Source organism: Peromyscus leucopus, chromosome 20 (assembly GCF_004664715.2).
Source record: "Peromyscus leucopus breed LL Stock chromosome 20, UCI_PerLeu_2.1, whole genome shotgun sequence".
Lineage (NCBI taxonomy): Eukaryota > Metazoa > Chordata > Mammalia > Rodentia > Cricetidae > Peromyscus > Peromyscus leucopus.
In genome coordinates, this window is record NC_051080.1 from 5,592,714 (window position 1) to 5,618,031 (window position 25,318).

Below are 25,318 nucleotides of genomic sequence, written 5' to 3' on the forward strand. Positions count from 1 at the left end.
CTACAAGGACAGCCTGGACCTCCTGGTCAGCATCCTCCTCAGAGCTGCCGTCACGTCTTTGTTTTTCAGGCTGTAGATAAGGGGGTTTAGCATCGGGGTCACCACACTGTACTGTAAAGACAGCACTTGCTCCAGGGCCGAGCCAGACGCTGGAGTCATGTACCTTTGGAGAAATGACACAGAGGAGCAAAGTGAGCTCAGGGTGAGGACCGCAACACTGCTGACAGCTGTGGTCCACCCCACTCCCGCCGCCGAGCCCACAAATGGTTCCTCAGGGTCGAGTGGACTGTCGCCATGGCAACATCTAGAAATGACCGATCATTGGGAAGTCAGTCATTTCTGTCTTCAAATGCCTCCAAGCATGAGTGAACTCACAGAGGGAACTCTCCCAGGAAAAGAAGGTCTTCTGTGTATTCAGGGGTCCAGGTTAGGATGGGGCTAACGCATTTCCATAGCATCTTGGCTAATAGACATGATATAACGTTACCCTTTCTCTATATTCGCAACAATTCAGACACACTGTGTTCTCATTTAGTGGTGATTATTTCTTGCACAACTACATGTCTAGTTCACAACACTGCCATTGTTTCCCACATGTGTGTCTCTGAGGATTACTCTCACAACTGTAGCAAATTATTATTAATTATTATATGTGTATGAGTGTTTGCATGCATGTGTGTATGTGTACCATATGACTACATGGTACAGCGGGGGTCAGAAGAGGGTTCCTGGTCCCCTGAAACTGGAATTGTGGATGGTTGTGAGCCTCCTTGTGGGTGTTGAGAACTGAACCTGGGTCTTTCCAAGAGCACCAAGTGCTCCTAACCACTGAGCCATCTCTCCAGCCCCAACACGTTATTTTTATAATGCTTGGTGGAACAAATTTTTAGTTATATTTTTCTTTGGATTGGAAGAGGAGCCAAAATCGGTGAATAAAGTGAGAGACAAAAATGGGCTGAGCAACACGTACGATTTTTAAAACCTTATGATTAAAGAATTAGGCGTATCTTAAGAATCCCTTGGATTATTTCCCAAAGATGCATTACTACCTTTCAATGGCATTGTCTTTACCAGGAAAAAGGCATCAAGAGTGTTCCTTGTGGACTTTGATTTTAAAAGATACTTAGGGGCTGGGGAGACGGCTCAGTCATTAAGAATGCTGCTGTTTTAATAGAGGATTGTAGTTCAGTTCATAGCACACATGTCTGACAGCTCGTGACTACACACCACACACACACACACACACACACACACACACACACACTATTCATCTAACCATAATTTTTCTGATATATTTTTCTAATATTTCTGTGAAATAAGCAGGGGAAATCTTATTGTTGCTTTACAGTGTATGAGGTAACTGAGATAAAGGGAGGTACATTTCTCCCCAGGCTCAGGTGAGCCTTTTGAAAACCCCGCAGCTAGTCCACAGCAGAGCTGGACTGGAGCTCAAGCCTTGGGAATTCCAGGATGGAATTCCAGGATGAGTCTTTCCTGCTGCATTGCCGTGCTCTGTTGTCTAGACCAAGGGCGGTTAGGAGAGGAATACACGGCATTTGTGACGAGCAATTACTGTGTGACACACCTGGATACTCCCGAACCGTAAAAGATGGTAACCACGAGGAAATGCGAAGAGCACGTGGAGAAGATCTTGCTCCGACCTGTGGCCGAGCTGATGCCCAGGGCTGTCAGGATGATCTGGCTGTAGGAACCCAGCAGTAGGACAAGAGTACCAAGACCTAAGATCACCATGGTTGTAAGGATGGAGGCGATAGTAATGTGGGGGTCAGAACAGACCAGCGAGAGCACAGTAGGGATCTCACAGGCAAAGCTGTGGATGACGTTCGGGCCACAGAAGTGCTCTTCAGCTAGCAGGAGGGTGTTAATCAGGCTGACACTGATTCCTATGGCCCAGGATATAACCACCAGCCCAGAACACACCTTTCTATTCATAGTGACCACATACATCAGTGGGTGACACACAGCCTGGAACCGGTCGTAGGCCATGGCAGAAAGGAGGCAGGCTTCGGTGGCCCCAGAAAATAGGACCAGGGCGATCTGAGTGAAACACCCGAGGGATGATATAGTCTTCCACTCGGAAATCAGGTTCCTCAGCAACTTGGGCACAATGACTGAGGAATAGAAAGCATCTATAAACGAGAGGTGTCTCAGGAAGAAGTACATGGGGGTATGAAGGTGGGAATCGGAGCTGATCACCAGCAGCATCAGCAGGTTCCCTGTGAGGGTCAAGAGGTAAATCACCAAGAACAGCATAAACAGCAGCACCTGAGTCCGAGGGTTGCTGGTCAGTCCCAGGAGCACAAACTCAGTGACATTCCTAACTTCCATGGAGCATTCAAGCGTCCCATCTGAGGGATGAGAACTAAGAAGATTGTCCAGCACTGCTACGCAGCCCCGGAATGATGAATTAAACTTTTGACTCAGGAGGGGTTACATGGCAGTGGTCTTTCTGCTGTGTCTGCTCGTCAGCACTTCCTGGCTCAGGGCAGTGACCTTCTGGCCAAAGTGGAGAAGGTGGGTGGGAAGCTTGAAGAGGATGAGAACTAGAAAAGAAGAGGAGGAGGAACAGGGTTAGAACACTGGAGGAAAGGAGCCAAGGAGAGACCCCACGACTCTGAGAATGTGTTGTGTTCTGCTTTCAAAGGGGGTCAAACTCAGCCTGCAGGGGGACTGACTGGCACAGCGAATCGGCAGTAAACATTTTGACTGGCCTTCGGCATGACAGACTATGGCGATGTCTGAATAACGGACAGAAGTGCTGTGACACCTCACGATGCTGCAAGTTCTTTCTCTGCCCTCAGAAGTCTGTAAATCACTTGAGTTTTTCATTTAAAACATCAGTAGGATAGGTCAGATAGCTTAGCAAGTAAAGGTCACAAGGGTGACGGTCTGAATTCTATCCCTGGGGCTCCACGATGCCACCCATGCACCACCCCCAATAGAGGTAAAAGAAAACTCTGGAAAGCTAGACGTTTCCCAAGGTCCATTCCATTTTTGACATTCTAAGAATAATGGAGCGATCTCTTTTGGGTGTGTTTGCTACTGAATAGAATCCCCTTGCATGCTAGCCCAAGCAGAAGTGACAGTTTCATGGAAACTATATGGGGGAGGGGGAGCCCTCCTAATGGAAGTGAGGACAACACTTTCACTGCGCTCTCCAGATTTCGCACAGGAGTCCACAGAGACCCGAGCATCTCTGAACTGGATATGGATAAAGCCACACCAAACTTCCATCATTCAGCTTCTGAAAGTTACAGATATCCTCTCCCCAAAGGAGGAGGGATGAAGGGCACTTGGTAGAATGGACAGTTACAGGTATAGTTTAGAGCAGAGGGAGGTAAAGAGGTCTCTCTTCCCAAAGGATGGCTAGAAGGTTCATAAGTGAACCAATGTGGATGGGGGAGGGCCCCTCCTGATCTCTGCTCATGACTACCATGCTCACGGGTTCCCAGAGTGGGCAGTTTTGGGAGAAGATAGATTGGAATAAGATTTATCCTTACCTGGATCCCAAGGCGGAAAACCAGATGTGCTTAGTGGAGGATGCCCAGATAACATCCTTTCCCACACTGCACAAGAGCCACGGGTCTGACTTGGTTTCTGTGGGCTTCTCTTGACTTAGTCCTAGGGGATACAGGCAAGGGACTTCTGGGCACTGAGCTCTTTAAATTTTGGTTATGAGTCTTAGTTGGTTATCAGCCCACAAGAGACTTCTGAATAAGGGTTTATTTCCATAGTCTTTATGTCCAAGGGGAAAGGTAGTTTTCCAAAATTCTGCTTCACAAATAACAATGGCCAGAGGGACTTCAAGTCATCTTCAGACCTTAGAGAGTGAAGGGAGTCCCTTGAGACCCCCGAGCAGGTCTTCTCTGGTTCTGAGTGGGTCCTCCAAGCTGACTCTGTGTTATTCTTGTTTTAGTGGGTTACATCATACAAGAGGGCCATGAGGTGGCCAATAATCCACTTTTAGTTCTATTATTATGTAAAAATATCACCGATCTATGAGTAGGTTATAGGCATGCTCGTTGTATACATGCACAAAATTCTGAAAAACAAACACACAACCCTTTACCTCCAACATTGCCCAGCTCTGCTTTTGTGCTGCTACATCTCTTCCCTTAGGTTCCTCCCCAAGAAGTACATCCTTGTTAACTAGAACGTCACTGTGTTCTTCAGATACCTCCTCAAATCTAATACAATGTTTGGCTAAAAAAAAAAAAACTCTGAAAAATTCTGTACAGTTTAAAAAATCCAGTTATGGCCCCTTATTGTTGAATTGTTGTTACACACACACACACACAAATATGACCTGCAGAGTTTATTTAATGTTGCTCATAAGTGTATGTGCTTAGGGCTGATTACTTGGGAGTAGATCTCCTATCAGGGGGCTCATTTCTGGAGCAGACCGATTATGTCTCTCACAGCAGTCATTCATTGTTCGGGGTTCTTCATCTAGGGGCGGGGTCTTCCCCCATCCACATTGGCATTGTCAATTGTCATTTTTCAGGTTTTGTTTAGGTAACCATATTGTTCAGATTTCATGAGCCCAGCTTCACTGTCCTGTCTAGAAGACACTATCCTGCGGCAGATGCCCTGGTCCTGACATTTACAATCTTTCCACCTCTTCCCCCTTGATGGGCCCAGAGCCTTCAGTGTAGGGTCGTGTTGTAGAAGTATGGCTTGGTGCCCGGCACCCCATGGCCAGTGTTCTATGCATTTTGACCAGTTGTAGATTTCTGTAATAGTCTGTGCTTCAAAACAAAGCTTTTCTGTGAATCTGGGAAGGGGGATATTGGGAGGGGTCGGAGGGAGCAGAAGGAGGGGGCAAATGATGTAAATAGAGTGCTCTCACAAGTTGTCTTCTGACCTCCACATGCTCAACATGGTGCACAGGCTCACAACATAGACACAGGCAGAGCAGGCGGATCTCTGAGTTCAAGGTCAGCCTGGTCTACAGATTTACAGAGCAAGTTCCAGGATAGCCAGGGCTACACAAAGAAACCCTTTCAAAAAAAAAAAAAAAAAAAAAAAAAAAAAACCAAAACACAAAACAAAACAAAAGTAAAGAAAAAAATTGTTGTTTGAGAATTTCATAATGCCTATAATGTGTTTTGATCAAGTCCATCCTTCATCCCCTTCCTTCCAATTCCTTTCCCTATTCCCCCACACCACTATTCCCTTCCAATTTCAAGTGTTCTCTTTTTAAAATATATATATTGGTCTGAAACAGGGTCTCTTTGTGACATCAAATCTATGTAGTCCTGGCTGTTCTAGGACTTGCTGTGTAGACCAGGCTGTCCTCGAACTCACAGAGATCTGTCTGCCTCTACCTCCTAAGTGCTGGGATTAAAGGTGTGCACCACCAAGCCCATCTTATTTTTGAGAATTTCATATGAGTACTGTATTTACATCATTTCCTCCGTCCCTCTGTACCGCCACATCTGCCAATGCGTATTTATAATTTTGTGTTCAGGTTGGTGTTCAAAATTTCTGAGTGTTTATTTAGGTTTCTAATTCTTAGCATATAATTCTTTTAGTAATATGATTTATGGTATTCAAATATTACACATATATTTACTTATGTGTACGTGTCCATGTCAGTGCCTGGCATGAAAATGCCCATGGTAGAGACCAGAAGAGGGAGTCAGATGCCCTGAGCTGGAGTCGCAGGTGGTTGTGAGTCACCTGACATGGAGTCTGACTCAGGTCCTCTGGAAGAGCGGCCAGTCTCTTAACCTCTGAGCCGTCTCTCCAGCCCCCTTGTATCTGTTTCTTACTCAGCTTCACCAAATGTCTCTTCCATGGATTTTTCCTCCTAATCTCCATACATGGAGAAGAGAAGGGTTACAGTTCTCCTGCAGAGGGACTCCCTGCCCCAGAGAGTTCTTTATATACAAAGTTACTGGAGTGTTGCGGCATCAGTGACCCAGGGCTCCTTCCTGTGTTTAATTAAATACTGAATATGCTTCATAGCAGCACCACACTGCTCTCTTTAGGATGCCAGGAACTCGCCTCTAAGTGTCCTAACCTTCAGGGATTTAGTTGAAATCTTAACACAAGAGAAGGCTATCATTTAATACCTTTTCACATGGATGCATCTTTAAAAGTAGATTTGAGGCCGGGCGGTGGTGGTGCACGCCTTTAATCCCAGCACTAGGGAGACAGAGCCAGGCGGATCTCTGTGAGTTCGAGGCCAGCCTGGTCTACAGAGCGAGATCCAGGATAGGCACCAAAACTACACAGAGAATCCATGTCTTCAAGAAAAAAAAAAGTGAACGAGTTGGGGCTGGAGAGATGGCTCTGTGGTTAAGAGCAGTGGCTGTTCTTCCATTGGACTAGGGTTTAATTCCCAGCACCCACATGGCAGCTCACAACTGTCTGTAACTCCAGTTCCAGGAGATCTGATACCTTCACACCAATGCACATAAAATAAAGTTAAATAAATTATTAAAAATATATAAAAAATAATTTTAAAAATTAAAAAAAGTCAATTTGAGGGCTGGAGAGATGGCCCAGTGGTTAAGAGCACTTGTTGGTCTTGTAGAGGAGTTCAGTTCCCAGTATCCCATCCATATGGCAGCTTATAACTTCCTGTAAGTTCAGTTCCAGGGAATCAAGTGACCTCTTCTGGCCTCCACTGGCACTGCACACATGTGGTGCACATACACACTCACAGGCAAAACACCCATGCACAAGAAATAGAAATAAACCAATCTTCAAAATACTCGAGTTATATGCTGTTGGTCAATCCCTTATTTGCAGCACATGGACACCCTTACAAGTAGTCTCTTCCATTTGTCTCATTGTTTTTATAGCTGCAGATTGTTTTATAGAACAGATGTAAGAGTCAATGAGTTCATTAGAGATAAGTGTTTTCAATAATAATGTTGCAGTTAAATAATTTGTAAATGCTCTTTCTTGTTTCAGTATTTGTGCAGAATGAGCTCCGAAAGAATTTGTGGTTCTAAAGACGAGCAACCAAAACCAAAACCAAAACCAAAACCAAACCAAACCAAACCAAAACAAAAAAACCAACAGACAAACTTCCGCAAATTGCCTTCTAAAAAGATACCATTTTCCATTTTACTTTTTTGGATCTTTCACTTAAGTATGGTGTGAAATTAAATTCTGAGAGTGGAAAGAAGAAAGCCAACCCAAATTCTTTTAAATGATTTTTCTCTGTTCTTTGACTGGCTAGGCCAGTGAGCGACACTTAGAGTACTTTGCAGTTTCCAGCTTATTAAGCAATGGCTCTTCTGGATCCCCAAAGCAAAACCAAAATCTGCCAACAATGTATTAAATGTAACCCTGATTTGTAACTTTTAAATTGAGCTCTGTGTGTGTGTGTGTGTGTGTGTGTGTGTGTGTGTGTGTGTGTGTGTCTGGAATGCTAATTAGTATCAGTGTGAAGAATAGGAGGTCATTTAAGGTTCAGGATATGGGTGTTCAGCCAGATTGTTGAGCCTTTTGGTGTGGAAAATAAAATGGGAAAGGAAAGGAAAGCATCTGTCTGACCTCTTCCGAACACGTTGGTCAGAGAAATACATGTTTGCAGCGATGCCCATGAGAACCACATTTCAGAGGGAGGCAAATCCCTTTCCTTTCTAAGGCTCATCTACCTTAAGAAACACGCTTATGCCGGGCGTTGGTGGCGCACACCTTTAATCCCAGCACTCGGGAGGCAGAGCCAGGCGGATCTCTGTGAGTTCGAGGCCAGCCTGGGCTACCAAGTGAGCTCCAGGAAAGGCGCAAAGCTACACAGAGAAACCCTGTCTCGAAAATCAAAAAAAAAAAAAAAAAAAAAAAAAAAAAAAAAAAAAAAAGAAACACGCTTATAAAAATCTCTATCCCTTATTTCCATCAACTGAAAATCAGGTAAATTTCATAGGTATTTTGCCTGATCTATGGCCTCTGACACAGTCACGTGACTGCTTCTTTGGTAGTACTATGTCTTTAGAAAACTGACTGATCCCTGGACTCTTGACAGGACACAATGAAAGGGGATTTCAATCAACATGAGCCAGTTGTTGAGTTAGGCTGGTGATTGAACATTGATGCAGAAACCTTAGGAAGTGTAAATCTACACTAATAGGTTAGCTTTTAGCATTTTGAAACATGCCTAGTACATACTGAGGAAAATAATTTTAAGTCACATTGAATTGATTTAAAGTGGAGATTTAGAACTGATTAAGTTTTTGGAGGAACTTTATGTGTACTTGGAAACAGTGTTTCCCTATTGGGTGATATTTTATCCCAGGCTTATTTGGCAGTGTCTGGAGATAATTTTGGAGTAGAGGCCATGGGTGCTGATAAACTTCTTACAATGCACAGACTATCCCCCATGCCAAGGCATTATCTGGCCCCAAGTGATTATTACTGATACTGTTGTAGCTTCATTTCTGTTCAATTCCAGGAATTGTTTTTATTCCCTTCTTTATTTCTTCAATGACTCATTCATCATTTAATAGTGAATTAAAAAATCTCCATGAATTTGTGTATTTTATGTAGTTTTCCCTATGGCTGATTTATGGGTTTAGCCCATTGTTGGACAGATAAGATATGAGAAGGTGTTTTAATTTTCCTGTATTTGTTGAGGCATGCTTTGTTTTCTGGTATGTGATCTATTTTTAAACTAGAAATAAAATGAAAGTTTCATGGCTGATGAAGTATGAGGTGGCCTTCTTTGTTTCTTTTGACTAATTTTGGTGTAAAATCCGTTTTGTGAGATAGTAGCCAGCAACACCTGCTTGCTTCCCAGTTCCATTTCAGTTAAAGACCTTTCCCCATCCTGTCAGCTTTAGGTGATGTCTGTCTTTGATAGGGAGGTGTTTTTATTGGAGTCAGTAAATAGATGGATTCTCTCTCTTCTTTTAAAAAAATGTTATTGGTAGTCTGTCTTTTTTTTTTGGTTTTTCGAGACAGGGTTTCTCTGTATAGCTTTGCTCCTTTCCTGGAACTCGCTTTGGAGACCAGGCTGACCACCGCTGCCGCCGCCGCCGCCGCCACCACCACCACCACCACCACCACCCGGCTGGTAGTCTGTCTTTTGATTGGGGAATTTAGATCATTAATATTTAGAGTTATTATTGAGAGGTGTGTATTAATTCCTGTCATTTGGTTGATTTTGTAGTCTTTAGTATTTTTCTAATTCTCATCTGCTGGCAGCTTTTACACATTTTCTTTGTTCTGTATTTTTTTGTGTTTTTACTATGATAGAGGTGAAATTTATCTTCTCATCATGTCTATTTGGTGTTCTATAGTCCTTTGGTACCTGGATTGCCTTCTATTTTTCTAAATTAAAAAAATTTTTGCTATGATTTCATTGAAAATATTTTATATGGCTTTTGCTTGGTGTTTTCTCCTTATTTTGTGCCTGTAATTAATAGATTTGGTCTTTTCATATTATTTCAAATATCTCTCTTGTTTTATTCATGTGTTTTATTAATTTATTTTTATCCTGATTGAATATTCCAATTTCTCTTCTTTGTCTTCAAGCCCTAAAAATCTGGTCCCAGTGATTCACGGATTTCTCAGGCTTTCCACTGAGTTTTTTATTTGACTTATTTATTGACTTCTTCATATTTAGCATCATTTCAGTTTGGTTTTCCCAAACTGAAACACTGTAAAAATTGTAAAACATTAAAATTAAAAATGTAGACTATATGCAAAATAATATTGTAGGCATACTGGATTAAATAAAACTTATCATTAAAATTGATCTCATTTATTTTTACTTCTTAAAACATGACCATAAAATTTAAAATTATATATATATATACATATATATATATATATATATATTTACACTTTCAAACATTCAGCATAGATTGAGTTTTGAAGCTCATCAGAGGTTTAAGCTGTCTCCATTTTTCTTAGGTCTGGTAAACACAACCATTAATACAACTAACTAAATAAAAAGGAAAATTTTGATGGAAAATTTGAGTCTATGTCCATTACAAAAAACTAATCATTATCTGTTTTACATATGATTGTCATTTATTCCCCTAGTTTGTTCTCAAGATTCTAATCATGAGTGAGGTGAAGAGAATTTCTAAGACTATGATGAGCCATACAGTCTACAAAGTTTTAGGGATTAACCAGAAATCACTGGAAAACCCAGAGATAGAGCTGAATCTGGACAGGAATCAGAAGAGGAACAGCAATATGAGGATCCTATGCTCTTCTCATAGCTTTGTAGATGAATTCCCAAAGTTCAAACTGGTATTAAAGGAAGTCACAGAGCTAGGAAGCCATAGAATGACCTTGTTGTGGAGCTAACCTTTCACAAGAATACCAGCACGTTTCCAGGAACTGACGTTTACAGCTGCACATGTCATTGGGCCACGTGGTCATGGGTGGTAGCTTGGGGTGGCATACACTGTCAGGTCCAAAAGGAACACAGAACAAATGGCCAACTGTGGTGCCCATGAGCATTCTAAAGCACATGCTGGCCTCCAGGTTCTCTCAGCATCCCAAGCACCTGTTACAGCGTCCTTGCTGGCATCCTGCTCCTCTAAGTTCTCTTCCCAGCCCCTACCCTGAACTTCTTAGCTCATGGGCATCCCTTCCCCCAGCTTCTATTTCCTACAGATCTCTGCCCCTTCGGCCATGCTCTCTCTTTGCTCTCTTGGACTTTTGCTGTCTTGGTTCTCTTAGCTCTTGGTCCCTTCTCTCTTAGTCCTCTTCTCTGGCTCTCCCCACTCCCCTCATGGCCTGGTTCAGTCTGCTGACCATGTTCAATCTACTACTTTTCCTCCCTGCTCTGGATTCTTCCATATGCCTTTGGCTGTACTCTCCCCCATAGCTACAATAAAAATCTCCTCACCATACCTTGAGTAGTCATGTCATCATTTCATTCATATACAGCATTATATTAAACTTCCAGAAGTTGCTAGAGACTATGAAATATTCCTGTAGAATCTTTCCATATCCAAACAAAGGCAATAAGTATAATAACTTGATATAAATACTTACCCCTTTAGTGACTAAGGAAATAATGATGTAAAATAGACAATTTGAAACATAACAAAAAAAACCTGACCAACTTGGTATAGCACAATCAAAATAATAATTTCCTAAGAACAAAATTGCTTTGACAGCTATAAAATAAACATAAAAGGGATATACAGCAAGATACAGTATCATTGGCATATGCAACCAATGTCCTTGCCATACTTCAGATGGGTTTGTAGGTCATTTACACTTCCCTAGGGCTTGGGTGCATGCTCTTGGGTTGAGCTTTGGATAGGTGGGGCACCTGATAGATGCTGAAAACAGCCATAACAGAAAGCTGCTGACTTGTGTTGTATGTGGCTGCTGTAACCGTTGATTATAGTATCTGTTGTGGAATATTAGTTTAAGATGTGTTACATTTGTTTATGCTGTGGGACATTTGTTTTAATGCTGCAAAGATGTGTTGCATTCTTTTCTGTTGCATTTGTTTAACTCTGTGAAGCTGTGTTACTTTTGCTGTCTAAAACATTTGGTTGGTCTAATAAAGAGCTAAATGGCCAATAGCTGGGCAGAGAGCTAGGGGCAGGGCAGTGGAGGAAGAGAAATGTCCTCCATTGTGGAAACATAGAGGAGGCTGAGTGGTAAGGTCCCTCCCAGCATCTTCCCTCTACACCTCCCATCCCTGATGGAGCAGGAGAGCCTGTGCTACAAGGACAGCCTGGACCTCCTGGTCAGCATCCTCCTCAGAGCTGCCGTCACGTCTTTGTTTTTCAGGCTGTAGATAAGGGGGTTTAGCATCGGGGTCACCACACTGTACTGTAAAGACAGCACTTGCTCCAGGGCCGAGCCAGACGCTGGAGTCATGTACCTTTGGAGAAATGACACAGAGGAGCACAGTGAGCTCAGGGTGAGGACCACAACACTGCTGACAGCTGTGGTCCACCCCACTCCCGCCGCCGAGCGCACAAAAGGTTCCTCAGGGTCGAGTGGACTGTCGCCATGGCAACATCTAGAAATGACCGATCATTGGGAAGTCAGTCATTTCTGTCTTCAAATGCCTCCAAGCATGAGTGAACTCACAGAGGGAACTCTCCCAGGAAAAGAAGGTCTTCTGTGTATTCAGGGGTCCAGGTTAGGATGGGGCTAAGGCATTTCCATAGCATCTTGGCTAATAGACATGATATAACGTTACCCTTTCTCTATATTCGCAACAATTCAGACACACTGTGTTCTCATTTAGTGGTGATTATTTCTTGCACAGCTACGTGTCTAGTTCACAACACTGCCGTTGTTTCCCACATGTGTGTCTCTGAGGATTACTCTCACAACCGTAGCAAATTATTATTAATTATTATATGTGTATGAGCGTTTGCATGCATGTGTGTATGTGTACCATTTGACTACATGGTACCTGTGGAGGTCAGAAGGTTCCTGGTCCCCTGAAACTGGAATTGTGGATGGTTGTGAGCCTCCTTGTGGGTGTTGAGAACTGAACCTGGGTCCTTTGCAAGAGCACCAAGTGCTCCTAACCACTGAGCCGTCTCTCCAGCCCCAACATGTTATTTTTATAATGCTTGGTGGAACAAATTTTCAGTTATATTTTTCTTTGGATTGGAAGAGGAGCCAAAATCGGTGAATAAAGTGAGAGACAAAAATGGGCTGAGCAACACGTACGATTTTTAAAACCTTATGATTAAATAATTAGGCGTATCTTAAGAATCCCTTGGATTATTTCCCAAGGATGCATTACTACCTTTCAATGGCATTGTCTTTACCAGGACAAAGGCAATGCATCAAGAGTGTTCCTTGCGAACTTTGATTTTAAAAGATATTTAGGGGCTGGGGAGACGGCTCAGTCATTAAGAATGCTGCTGTTTTAATAGAGGATTGTAGTTCAGTTCATAGCACACATGTCTGACAGTTCGTGACCACACACACACACACACACACACACACACACACACACACACACACTATTCATCTAACCATAATTTTTCTGATATATTTTTCTAATATTTCTGTGAAATAAGCAGGGGAAATCTTATTGTTGCTTTACAGTGTATGAGGTAACTGAGATAAAGGGAGGTACATTTCTCCCCAGGCTCAGGTGAGCCTTTCGAAAACCGTGCAGCTAGTCCACAGCAGAGCTGGACTGGAGCTCAAGCCTTGGGAATTCCAGGATGGAATTCCAGGATGAGTCTTTCCTGCTGCATTGCCGTGCTCTGTTGTGTAGACCAAGGGCAGTTAGGAGAGGAATACATGGCATTTGTGACGAGCAACTACTGTGTGACACACCTGGATACTCCCGAACCGTAAAAGATGGTAACCACGAGGAAATGCGAAGAGCATGTGGAGAAGATCTTGCTCCGACCTGTGGCCGAGCTGATGCCCAGGGCTGTCAGGATGATCCGGCTGTAGGAACCCAGCAGCAGGACAAGAGTACCAAGACCTAAGATCACCATGGTTGTAAGGATGGAGGCGACAGTAATGTGGGGGTCAGAACAGACCAGCGAGAGCACGGTAGGGATCTCACAGGCAAAGCTGTGGATGACGTTCGGGCCACAGAAGTGCTCTTCAGCCAGCAGGAGGGTGTTAATCAGGCTGACACTGATTCCTATGGCCCAGGATATAACCACCAGCCCAGAACACACCTTTCCATTCATAGTGACCACATACATCAGTGGGTGACACACAGCCTGGAACCGGTCATAGGCCATGGCAGAAAGGAGGCAGGCTTCGGTGGCCCCAGAAAATAGGACCAGGGCGATCTGAGTGAAACACCCCAGGGATGATATAGTCTTCCACTCAGAAATCAGGTTCCTCAGCAACTTGGGCACAATGACTGAGGAATAGAAAGCATCTATAAAGGAGAGGTGTCTCAGGAAGAAGTACATGGGGGTATGAAGGTGGGAATCAGAGCTGATCACCAGCAGCATCAGCAGGTTCCCTGTGAGGGTCAAGAGGTAAATCACCAAGAACAGCATAAACAGCAGCACCTGAGTCCGAGGGTTGCTGGTCAGTCCCAGGAGCACAAACTCAGTGACATTCCTAACTTCCATGGAGCATTCAAGCATCCCATCTGAGGGATGAGAACTAAGAAGATTGTCCAGCACTGCTATGCAGCCCCGGAATGATGAATTAAACTTTTGACTCAGGAGGGGTTACATGGCAGTGGTCTTTCTGCTGTGTCTGCTCGTCAGCACTTCCTGGCTCAGGGCAGTGACCTTCTGGCCAAAGTGGAGAAGGTGGGTGGGAAGCTTGAAGAGGATGAGAACTAGAAAAGAGGAGGAGGAACAGGATTAGAACACTGGAGGAAAGGAGCCAAGGAGAGACCCCACGACTCTGAGAGTGTGTTGTGTTCTGCTTTCAAAGGGGGTCAAACTCAGCCTGCAGGGACACTGACTGGCACAGCGAATCGGCAGTAAACATTTTGACTGGCCATCGGCATGACAGACTATGGCGATGTCTGAATAACAAACATAAGATGCCACCCATGCACCACCCCCAATAGAGGTAAAAGAAAACTCTGGAAAGCTAGACGTTTCCCAAGGTCCATTCCATTTTCGACATTCTAAGAATGATGGAGCGATCTCTTTTGGGTGTGTTTGCTACCGAATAGAATCCCCTTGCACACTAGCCCAAGCAGAAGTGACAGTTTCATGGAAACTATATGGGGGAGGGGGAGCCCTCCTAATGGAAGTGAGGACAACACTTTCACTGCGCTCTCCAGATTTCGCACAGGAGTCCACAGAGACCCGAGCATCTCTGAACTGGATATGGATAAAGCCACACCAAACTTCCATCATTCAGCTTCTGAAAGTTACAGATATCCTCTCCCCAAAGGAGGAGGGATGAAGGGCACTTGGTAGAATGGACAGTTACAGGTATAGTTTAGAGCAGAGGGAGGTAAAGAGGTCTCTCTTCCCAAAGGATGGCTAGAAGGTTCATAAGTGAACCAGTGTGGATGGGGGAGGGCCCCTCCTGATCTCTGCTCATGACTACCATGCTCACGGGTTCCCAGAGTGGGCAGTTTTGGGAGAAGATAGATTGGAATAAGATTTATCCTTACCTGGATCCCAAGGCGGAAAACCAGATGTGCTTAGTGGAGGATGCCCAGATAACATCCTTTCCCACACTGCACAAGAGCCACGGGTCTGACTTGGTTTCTGTGGGCTTCTCTTGACTTAGTCCTAGGGGATACAGGCAAGGGACTTCTGGGCACTGAGCTCTTTAAATTTTGGTTATGAGTCTTAGTTGGTTATCAGCCCACAAGAGACTTCTGAATAAGGGTTTATTTCCATAGTCTTTATGTCCAAGGGGAAGGGTAGTTTTCCAAAGTTCTGCTTCACAAATAACAATGGCCAGAGGGACTTCAAGTCATCTTCAGACCTTAGAGAGTGAAGGGAGTCCCTTGAGACCCCCGAGCAGGTCTTCTCTGGTTCTGAGTGGGTCCTCCAAGCTGACTCTGTGTTATTCTTGTTTTAGTGGGTTACATCATACAAGAGGGCCCTGAGGTGGCCAATAATCCACTTTTAGTTCTATTATTATGTAAAAATATCACCGATCTATGAGTAGGTTATAGGCATGCTCATTGTATACATGCACAAAATTCTGAAAAACAAACACACAACCCTTTACCTCCAACATTGCCCAGCTCTGCTTTTGTGCTGCTACATCTCTTCCCTTAGGCTCCTCCCCCAGAAGTACATCCTTGTTAACTAGAACGTCACTGTGTTCTTCAGATACCTCCTCAAATCTAATACAATGTTTGGCTAAAAAAAAAAATCTCTGAAAAATTCTGTACAGTTTAAAAAAATCCAGTTATGGCTCCTTATTGTTGAACTGTTGTTACACACACACACACACACACACCACACACACACACACACACACACACACACACACACACACACACACAAATATGACCTGCAGAGTTTATTTAATGTTGCTCATATGTGTATGTGCTTAGGGCTGATTGCTTGGGAGTAGATCTCCTATCAGGGGGCTCATCCCTGGAGCAGACCGATTACGTCTCTCTCAGCAGTCATTCATTGTTCGGGGTTCTTCATCTAGGGGCGGGGTCTTCCCCCAACCACATTGGCATTGTCAATTGTCATTTTTCAGGTTTTGTTTAGGTGACCACACTGTTGAGATTTCATGAGCCCAGCTTCACTGTCCTGTCTAGAAGACACTATCCTGCGGCAGATGCCCTGGTCCTGACATTTACAATCTTTCCACCTCTTCCCCCTTGGTGGGCCCAGAGCCTTCAGTGTAGGGTCATGTTGTAGAAGTATTGGTTGGTGCCGGGCACCCCATGGCCAGTGTTTTATGCATTTTGACCAGTTGTAGATTTCTGTAATAGTCTGTGCTTCAAAACAAAGCTTTTCTGTGAATCTGGGAAGGGGGATATTGGGAGGGGTCGGAGGGAGCAGAAGGAGGGGGCAAACGATGTAAATAGAGTGCTCTCACAAGTTGTCTTCTGACCTCCACATGCTCAGCATGGTGCACAAGCTCACAACATAGACATAGGCAGAGCAGGCGGATCTCTGAGTTCGAGGTCAGCCTGGTCTACAGATTTACAGAGCGAGTTCCAGGATAGCCAGGGCTACACAAAGAATCCCTTTCTAAAAAAAAAAAACAAAACCAACAACAAAAAAACCCCCAAAAACCCAAAAACCAAAACACAAAACAAAAAAAAGTAAAGAAAAAAATTGTTGTTTGAGAATTTCATAATGCATATAATGTGTTTTGATCAAGTCCATCCTTCATCCCCTTCCCTCCAATTCCTTTCCCTATTCCCCCACACCACTATTCCCTTCCAATTTCAAGTGTTCTCTTTTTAAAATATATGTATTGGTCTGAAACAGGGTCTCTTTGTGACATCAAATCTATGTAGTCCTGGCTGTTCTAAGACTTGCTGTGTAGACCAGGCTGTCCTCAAATTCACAGAGATCTGTCTGCCTCTACCTCCTAAGTGCTGGGATTAAAGGTGTGCACCACCAAGCCCATCTTATTTTTGAGAATTTCATATGAGTACTGTATTTACATCATTTCCTCCCTCCCTCTGTACCGCCACATCTGCCAATGTGTATTTATAATTTTGTGTTCAGGTTGGTGTTCAAAATTTCTGAGTGTTTATTTAGGTTTCTAATTCTTAGCATATAATTCTTTTAGTAATATGATTTATGGTATTCAAATATTACACATATATTTACTTATGTGTACGTGTCCATGTCAGTGCCTGGCATGAAAATGCCCATGGTGGAGACCGGAAGAGGGTGTCAGATGCCCTGAGCTGGAGTCGCAGGTGGTTGTGAGTCACCTGACATGGAGTCTGACTCAGGTCCTCTGGAAGAGCGGCCAGTCTCTTAACCTCTGAGCCGTCTCTCCAGCCCCCTTGTATCTGTTTCTTACTCAGCTTCACCAAATGTCTCTTCCATGGATCTTTCCTCCTAATCTCCATACAAGGACAAGAGAAGGGTTACAGTTCTCCTGCAGAGGGACTCCCTGCCCCAGAGAGTTCTTTATATACAAAGTTACTGGAGTGTTGCGGCATCAGTGACCCAGGGCTCCTTCCTGTGTTTAATTAAATACTGAATATGCTTCATGGCAGCACCACACTGCTCTCTTTAGGATACCAGGAACTCGCCTCTAAGTGTCCTAACCATCAGAGAAGGCTATCATTTAATATCTCTTCACATGGATGCATCTTTAAAAGTAGATTTGAGGCTGGGTGGTGGTGGTGGTGGTGGCGGCGGCGGCGGCAGCGCACGCCTTTAATCCCAGCACTAGGGAGGCAGAGCCAGTTGGAGCTCTGTGAGTTCGAGGCCAGCCTGGTCTACAGAGCGAGATCCAGGACAGGCACCAAAACTACACAGAGTGTAGGGAAAAGGGGCTGGCTAGAGAAACCCACCCTGACCCTGGAGCCCAGAATTAGGGAAGGATGGTTCAGATAAAGCCAATGAGAGAAACACAACTTAGCTCAGATCAGAGCCATCTCTGCCCCTGTCCAACTGACTTGTGAAATCAACCAATCACAGAGCAGGACAGTAGAATCCTGGCCCTAGCGCCCAGGACCAGGGAAAGAAACACAGCCTGTGTTTGGGACCTGAGCCAGAGAAGTGAACACTTTATCCCCAAACCCAGAACCCAGGAAACATGCCCTGACTCTGAGACTAGTACCAAAATGACACTCTTGGCCCCTAGAATCAGAGTCAGTGAAAGAAATGTGCCCTGGCCTTAGAGGTAGTGTCAAAAAGCCAAGAAAGGCCAGTGAAAGAAACACAGTTTGGCCCTGAAATCAGGGCCATCTCTGCCCCTTGCTCACAATACTGGCCAATCCCTGGGCATAAAAAAACTAACCAGTCACAGTTGACTCCACCCCCTAGACATCCTATATAAACCGCCCTGCCCGGTCAGTTGTGAGCTGTTCTCTCCACCCTGGTAGAGGCAGCTACTCTCCTGGACTCCTCCTTCCCAAATAAACCTCTTTCTCAAGAGAGTATTGGGTGAAGATCTTCATTGACAGCTGAACAGAAGAACCTTGCTGCGAAGTTCCATAGTGGACTGAGTGAGAAAGAGCTGGTAACACTGAGCCAGAGATTGTGGCTCTTCAGGAGAGGAGCAGGATTGCTGGGTCTTTCGGGGAAACCATCCCCCATCATACCAACATACCATCATACCAGGTATATCCTGACCTTCCCGAAGAGTCAGGATACCTTTCCTTGCTGAAGCAGTTCCAGGCCCGACTCTCCCGAGAAGTCAGAAAACCTTCCTTTTCAAGGTTGGGCTGTTTCTTTACAGTCTCAGACCTGTGCTAAACAGCTTCAGGTGTCCGGGACACCTTCAGGGCAGAGCTCTTGTCCTAAGTAGCTCTGAGGTGTCTGGGATACCTCGCCCTCTAGGGCTCTGCTGTCTCCAGTTCAGCCATCACAGCTGTGCTAAACAACTTCAGGTGTCCGGGATACCTTCAGGGCAGAGCTCTTGTCCTAAGCAGCTCTGAGGTGTCCCGGGATACCTCGCCCTCTAGGGTTGAACTGTCTCCTCGAAGTTTCAGCCATCAGTTTGCTAATATTTGGTGCCGAAACCTGGAACACCAAACCCAGAGTTTTTGCAGTTTACTAACACAGAGAAACCATGTCTCGAAAAACTAAAAAAAAAAAAAAAAAAAAAAAAAAGTAAACGAGTTGGGGCTGGAGAGATGGCTCTGTGGTTAAGAGCACTGGCTGCTCTTCCATTGGACTAGGGTTTAATTCTCAGCACTCACATGGCAGCTCACAACTGTCTGTAACTCCAGTTCCAGGAGATATGATACCTTCACATCAATGCACATAAAATCATAAAATAAAGTTAAATAAATTATTAAAAATATATAAAAAATGAAATAATATTAAAAATTTTAAAAATGTAAATTTGAGGGCTGGAGAGATGGCACAGTGGTTAAGAGCACTTGTTGGTCTTGTAGAGGAGTTCAGTTCCCAGTATCCCATCCATATGGCAGCTTATAACTTCCTATAACTTCAGTTCCAGGGAATCAAGTGCCCTCTTCTGGCCTCCACTGGCACTGCACACATGGTGCACATACACACTCACAGGCAAAACACCCATGCACAAGAAATAGAAATAAACCAATCTTCAAAATACTCGGGTTATATGCTATTGGCCAATCCCTTATTTGCAGCACATGGACACCCTTACAAGTAGTCTCTTCCATTTGTCTCATTGTTTTTATAGCTGCAGATTGTTTTATAGAACAGATGTAAGAGCCAATGAGTTTATTAGAGATAAGTGTTTTCAATAATAATGTTGCAGTTAAATAATCATGTAAATGCTCTTTCTTGTTTCAGTATTTGTGCAGAATGAGCTCCGAAAGAATTTGTGGTTCTAAAGACGAGCAACCAAAACCAAAACCAAAACCAAAACCAAAACCAAAACCAAAACCAAACCAAACCAAAAAAACCCAATAGACAAACTTCCGCAAATTGCCTTCTAAAAAGATACTATTTTCCATTTTACTTTTTTGGATCTTTCACTTAAGTATGGTGTGAAATTAAATTCTGAGAGTGGAAAGAAGAAAGCCAACCCAAATTCTTTTAAATGATTTTTCTCTGTTCTTTGACTGGCTAGGCCAGTGAGCAACACTTAGAGTACTTTGCAGTTTCCAGCTTATTAAGCAATGGCTCTTCTGGATCCCCAAAGCAAAACCAAAATCTGCCAACAATGTATTAAATGTAACCCTGATTTGTAACTTTTAAATTGAGCTCTGTGTGTGTGTGTGTGTGTGTGTGTGTGTGTGTGTGTGTGTGTGTGTCTGGAATGCTAATTAGTATCAGTGTGAAGAATAGGAGGTCATTTAAGGTTCAGGATATGGGTGTTCAGCCAGATTGTTGAGCCTTTTGGTGTGGAAAATAAAATGGGAAAGGAAAGGAAAGCATCTGTCTGACCTCTTCCGAACACGTTGGTCAGAGAAATACATGTTTGCAGCGATGCCCATGAGAACCACATTTCAGAGGGAGGCAAATCCCTTTCCTTTCTAAGGCTCATCTACCTTAAGAAACACGCTTATAAAAATCTCTATCCCTTATTTCCATCAACTGAAAATCAGGTAAATTTCATAGGTATTTTGCCTGATCTATGGCCTCTGACACAGTCACGTGACTGCTTCTTTGGTAGTACTATGTCTTTAGAAAACTGACTGATCCCTGGACTCTTGACAGGACACAGTAAAAGGGGATTTCAATCAACATGAGCCAGTTGTTGAGTTAGGCTGGTGATTGAACATTGACGCAGAAACCTTAGGAAGTGTAAATCTACACTAATAGGTTAGCTTTTAGCATTTTGAAGCATGCCTAGTACATACTGAGGAAAATAATTTTAAGTCACATTGAATTATTTAAAGTGGATATTTAGAACTGATTAAGTTATTGGAGGAACTTTATGTGTACTTGGAAACAGTGTTTCCCTATTGGGTGATATTTTATCCCAGGCTTATTTGGCAGTGTCTGGAGATAATTTTGGAGTACAGGCCATGGGTGCTGATAACTTCTTACAATGCACAGACTATCCCCCATGCCAAGGCATTATCTGGCCCCAAGTGATTATTACTGATACTGTTGATACTGTAGTTTCATTTCTGTTCAATTCCAGGAATTGTTTTTATTCCCTTCTTTATTTCTTCAATGACTCATTCATCATTTAATAGTGAATTAAAAAATCTCCATGAATTTGTGTATTTTATGTAGTTTTCCCTATGGCTGATTTATGGGTTTAGCCCATTGTTGGACAGATAAGATATGAGAAGATGTTTTAATTTTCCTGTATTTGTTGAGGCATGCTTTGTTTTCTGGTATGTGATCTATTTTTAAACTAGAAATAAAATGAAAGTTTCATGGCTGATGAAGTATGAGGTGGCCTTCTTTGTTTCTTTTGACTAATTTTGGTGTAAAATCCGTTTTGTGAGATAGTAGCCAGCAACACCTGCTTGCTTCCCAGTTCCATTTCAGTTAAAGACCTTTCCCCATCCTGTCAGCTTTAGGTGATGTCTGTCTTTGATAGGGAGGTGTTTTTATTGGAGTCAGTAAATAGATGGATTCTCTCTCTTCTTTTAAAAAAATGTTATTGGTAGTCTGTCTTTTTTTTTTTTTTGGTTTTTCGAGACAGGGTTTCTCTGTGTAGCTTTGCTCCTTTCCTGGAACTCGCTTTGGAGACCAGGCTGGCCGCCGCCACCGCCGCCGCCACCACCACCACCACCACCCGGCTGGTAGTCTGTCTTTTGATTGGGGAATTTAGATCATTAATATTTAGAGTTATTATTGAGAGGCGTGTATTAGTTCCTGTCATTTGGTTGATTTTGTAGTCTTTAGTATTTTTCTAATTCTCATCTGCTGGCAGCTTTTACACATTTTCTTTGTTCTGTATATTTTTGTGTTTTAACTATGATACAGGCGAAATTTATCATCATGTCTATTTGGTGTTCTATAGTCCTTTGGTATCTCGATTGCCTTCTATTTTTCTAAATTAAAAAAATTTTTGCTATGATTTCATTGAAAATATTTTATATGGCTTTTGCTTGGTGTTTTCTCCTTATTTTGTGCCTGTAATTAATAGATTTGGTCTTTTCATATTATTTCAAATATCTCTCTTGTTTTATTAATTTATTTTTATCCTGATTGAATATTCCAATTTCTCTTCTTTGTCTTCAAGCCCTAAAAATCTGGTCCCAGTGACTCACGTATTTCTCAGGCTTTCCACTGAGTTTTTTATTTGACTTATTTATTGACTTCTTCATATTTAGCATCATTTCAGTTTGGTTTTCCCAAACTGAAACACTGTAAAAATTGTAAAACATTAAAATTAAAAATGTAGACTATATGCAAAATAATCTTGTAGGCATATTGGATTAAATAAAACTTATCATTAAAATTGATCTCATTTATTTTTACTTCTTAAAATATGACCATAAAATTTAAAATTATATATATATATTTACACTTTCAAACATTCAGCATAGATTGAGTTTTGAAGCTCATCAGAGGTTTAATCTGTCTCCATTTTTCTTAGGTCTGGTAAACACCACCATTAATACAACTAATTAAATAAAAAGGAAAATTTTGATGGAAAATTTGAGTCTATGTCCATTACAAAAAACTAATCATTATCTGTTTTACATATGATTGTCATTTATTCCCCTAGTTTGTTCCCAATTTCTAATCATGAGTGAGTTGAAGAGAATTTCTAAGACTATGATGAGCCATACAGTCTACAAAGTTTTAGGGATTAACCAGAAATCACTGGAAAACCCAGAGATAGAGCTGAATCTGGACAGGAATCAGAAGAGGAACAGCAATATGAGGATCCTATGCTCTTCTCATAGCTTTGTAGATGAATTCCCAAAGTTCAAGCTGGTATTAAAGGAAGTCACAGAGCTAGGAAGCCATAGAATGACCTTGTTGTGGAGCTAACCTTTCACAAGAATACCAGCACGTTTCCAGGAACTGACGTTTACAGCTGCACATGTCTTTGGGCCACGTGGTCATGGGTGGTAGCTTGGGCTGGCATACACTGTCAGGTCCAAAAGGAACACAGAACAAATGGCCAACTGTGGTGCCCATGAGCATTCTAAAGCACATGCTGGCCTCCAGGTTCTCTCAGCATCCCAAGCACCTGTTACAGCGTCCTTGCTGGCATCCTGCTCCTCTAAGTTCTCTTCCCAGCCCCTACCCTGAACTTCTTAGCTCATGGGCATCCCTTCCCCCAGCTTCTATTTCCTACAGATCTCTGCCCCTTCGGCCATGCTCTCTCTTTGCTCTCTTGGACTTCTGCTGTCTTGGTTCTCTTAGCTCTTGGTCCCTTCTCTCTTAGTCCTCTTCTCTGGCTCTCCCCACTCCCCTCATGGCCTGGTTCAGTCTGCTGACCATGTTCAATCTACTACTTTTTCTCCCTGCTCTGGATTCTTCCATATGCCTTTGGCTGTACTCTCCCCCATAGCTACAATAAAAATCTCCTCACCATACCTTGAGTAGTCATGTCATCATTTCATTCATATACAGCATTATATTAAACTTCCAGAAGTTGCTGGAGACTATGAAATATTCCTGTAGAATCTTTCCATATCCAAACAAAGGCAATAAGTATAATAACTTGATATAAATATTTCCCCCTTTAGTGACTAAGGAAATAATGATGTAAAATAGACAATTTGAAACATAACAAAAAAACCTGACCAACTAGGTATAGCACAATCAAAATAATAATTTCCTAAGAACAAAATTGCTTTGACAGCTATAAAATAAACATAAAAGGGATATACAGCAAGATACAGTACCATTGGCATATGCAACCAATGTCCTTGCCATACTTCAGATGGGTTTGTAGGTCATTTACACTTCCCTATGGCTTGGGTGCATGCTCTTGGGTTGAGCTTTGGATAGGTGGGGCACCTGATAGATGCTGAAAACAGCCATTACAGAAAGCTGCTGACTTGTGTTGTATGTGGCTGCTGTAACCGTTGATTATAGTATCTGTTGTGGAATATTAGTTTAAGATGTGTTACATTTGTTTATGCTGTGGGACATTTGTTTTAATGCTGCAAAGATGTGTTGCATTCTTTTCTGTTGCATTTGTTTAACTCTGTGAAGCTGTGTTACTTTTCCTGTCTAAAACATTTGGTTGGTTTAATAAAGAGCTAAATGGCCAATAGCTGGGCAGAGAGAAAGAGAAATAGGTGGGGCTGGTGGGCAGAGATAATAAATAGGAGGAGAAATCTGAGATGAGGAGATCAAGGAGCAAGAAAAGGAGGAGGACGTCAGGGATCAACCACCCAGCTACACAGCAAGCCCCAGAGTAAGAAGGAAAGAAAGGAATATAGGCTAGGAAAAGGTAAAAGCCCAGAAGCAAGCGGTAGATGGGATAATTTAAGAAAAGCTGGCTAGAAATAAGCTAAGCTAAGGCCAGGCAATCATAAGAATAAGCCTCTGTGTGATTTGTTTGGGAGCTGGGTGGCGGGCCCCCAAAGAGCAAAGAATAAAAAGTTAAAAACAAAAACAAACAGATCCAATAATAAGTTTTCATGCTGCCTCCAGGGAGAATATGGAGCATATTCTTCAATGTTGTGTTCCCCACCGAGTGAGATCCACATCCTGGGAATTTTTCAACTGGTGTGGAGTCTAAAGTTGGGCCATTAGTGGTGTCTGGCATGTTCACACATATCCATGGGCTGGAGGAGGGCTGAGCTGACGTGGGTACACGGTGAAGTCTAGTGAGCACAGGTCTTAGCTGTGAGGCAAAAGATAGATGGGTTAATTTAAAGTTAAGGAAAGCTGGCAAGAAATAAGCCAAGCGCCGGGCAGTGGTGGCGCTCGCCTTTAATCCCAGCACTCAGGAGGCAGAGGCAGGCGGATCTCTGTGAGTTCGAGGCCAGCCTGGGCTACCAAGTGAGTTCCAGGAAAGGCACAAAGCTACACAGAGAAACCCTGTCTCGAAAAACAACAACAACAACAACAACAAACAAACAAACAAACAAACAAAAAAATAAGCCAAGCTAAGGCTGGGCATTTATAAGTAAGAATAAGTGTGATTTGTTTGGGAGCTGGGTGGTGGGCCCCCAAAAGAGCAAAAGGAAAAACAACCAACAACAGATGTGAACCTTAGAACCATTCAGAAATTGATTGGCCACCTCCACAGCTTTCATGCCACTATTGAACCTGTGGGCGTGTCTTTTCACGTCACGTGTCATTATGTCACGTGTTTGCAGGATCCACACATGGGGACTCTACTCCACAGCACAGTGCTCCTAAAACCCTCCTGCATTTCCTGATAGGAACATCTTTTATTGTTCACTGCCAGTCCC

The 25,318-nt window shown here is 43.0% G+C and overlaps 2 protein-coding genes across 2 annotated transcripts; both read right to left on the reverse strand.

Moving 5' to 3' along the window:
* Positions 1 to 2,349, reverse strand: LOC114708539 (olfactory receptor 8S1-like). The gene is made up of 2 exons (XM_028891890.1): positions 1,586 to 2,349; positions 1 to 163 (listed from the first exon to the last, which is right to left on the reverse strand). Exons 1-2 carry the CDS (start codon positions 2,347 to 2,349, stop codon positions 1 to 3), a joined length of 927 nt encoding a protein of 308 aa, XP_028747723.1.
* A 9,327-nt stretch (positions 2,350 to 11,676) lies between these two features.
* Positions 11,677 to 14,030, reverse strand: LOC114708540 (olfactory receptor 8S1-like). The gene is made up of 2 exons (XM_028891891.1): positions 13,267 to 14,030; positions 11,677 to 11,839 (listed from the first exon to the last, which is right to left on the reverse strand). Exons 1-2 carry the CDS (start codon positions 14,028 to 14,030, stop codon positions 11,677 to 11,679), a joined length of 927 nt encoding a protein of 308 aa, XP_028747724.1.
* Between the last annotated feature and the right edge of the window lie 11,288 nt (positions 14,031 to 25,318).

Excerpts from the sequence above, each read along its gene's own strand:
- LOC114708539 (XM_028891890.1), bottom strand. The coding sequence starts at position 2,349 with ATGGAAGTTAGGAATGTCACTGAGTTTGTGCTCCTGGGACTGACCAGC. Across the intron at positions 164-1,585 it reads TACGGTTCGGGAGTATCCAG|GTACATGACTCCAGCGTCTG; the intron begins GTGTGTCACACA and ends ATTTCTCCAAAG.
- LOC114708540 (XM_028891891.1), bottom strand. The coding sequence starts at position 14,030 with ATGGAAGTTAGGAATGTCACTGAGTTTGTGCTCCTGGGACTGACCAGC. Across the intron at positions 11,840-13,266 it reads TACGGTTCGGGAGTATCCAG|GTACATGACTCCAGCGTCTG; the intron begins GTGTGTCACACA and ends ATTTCTCCAAAG.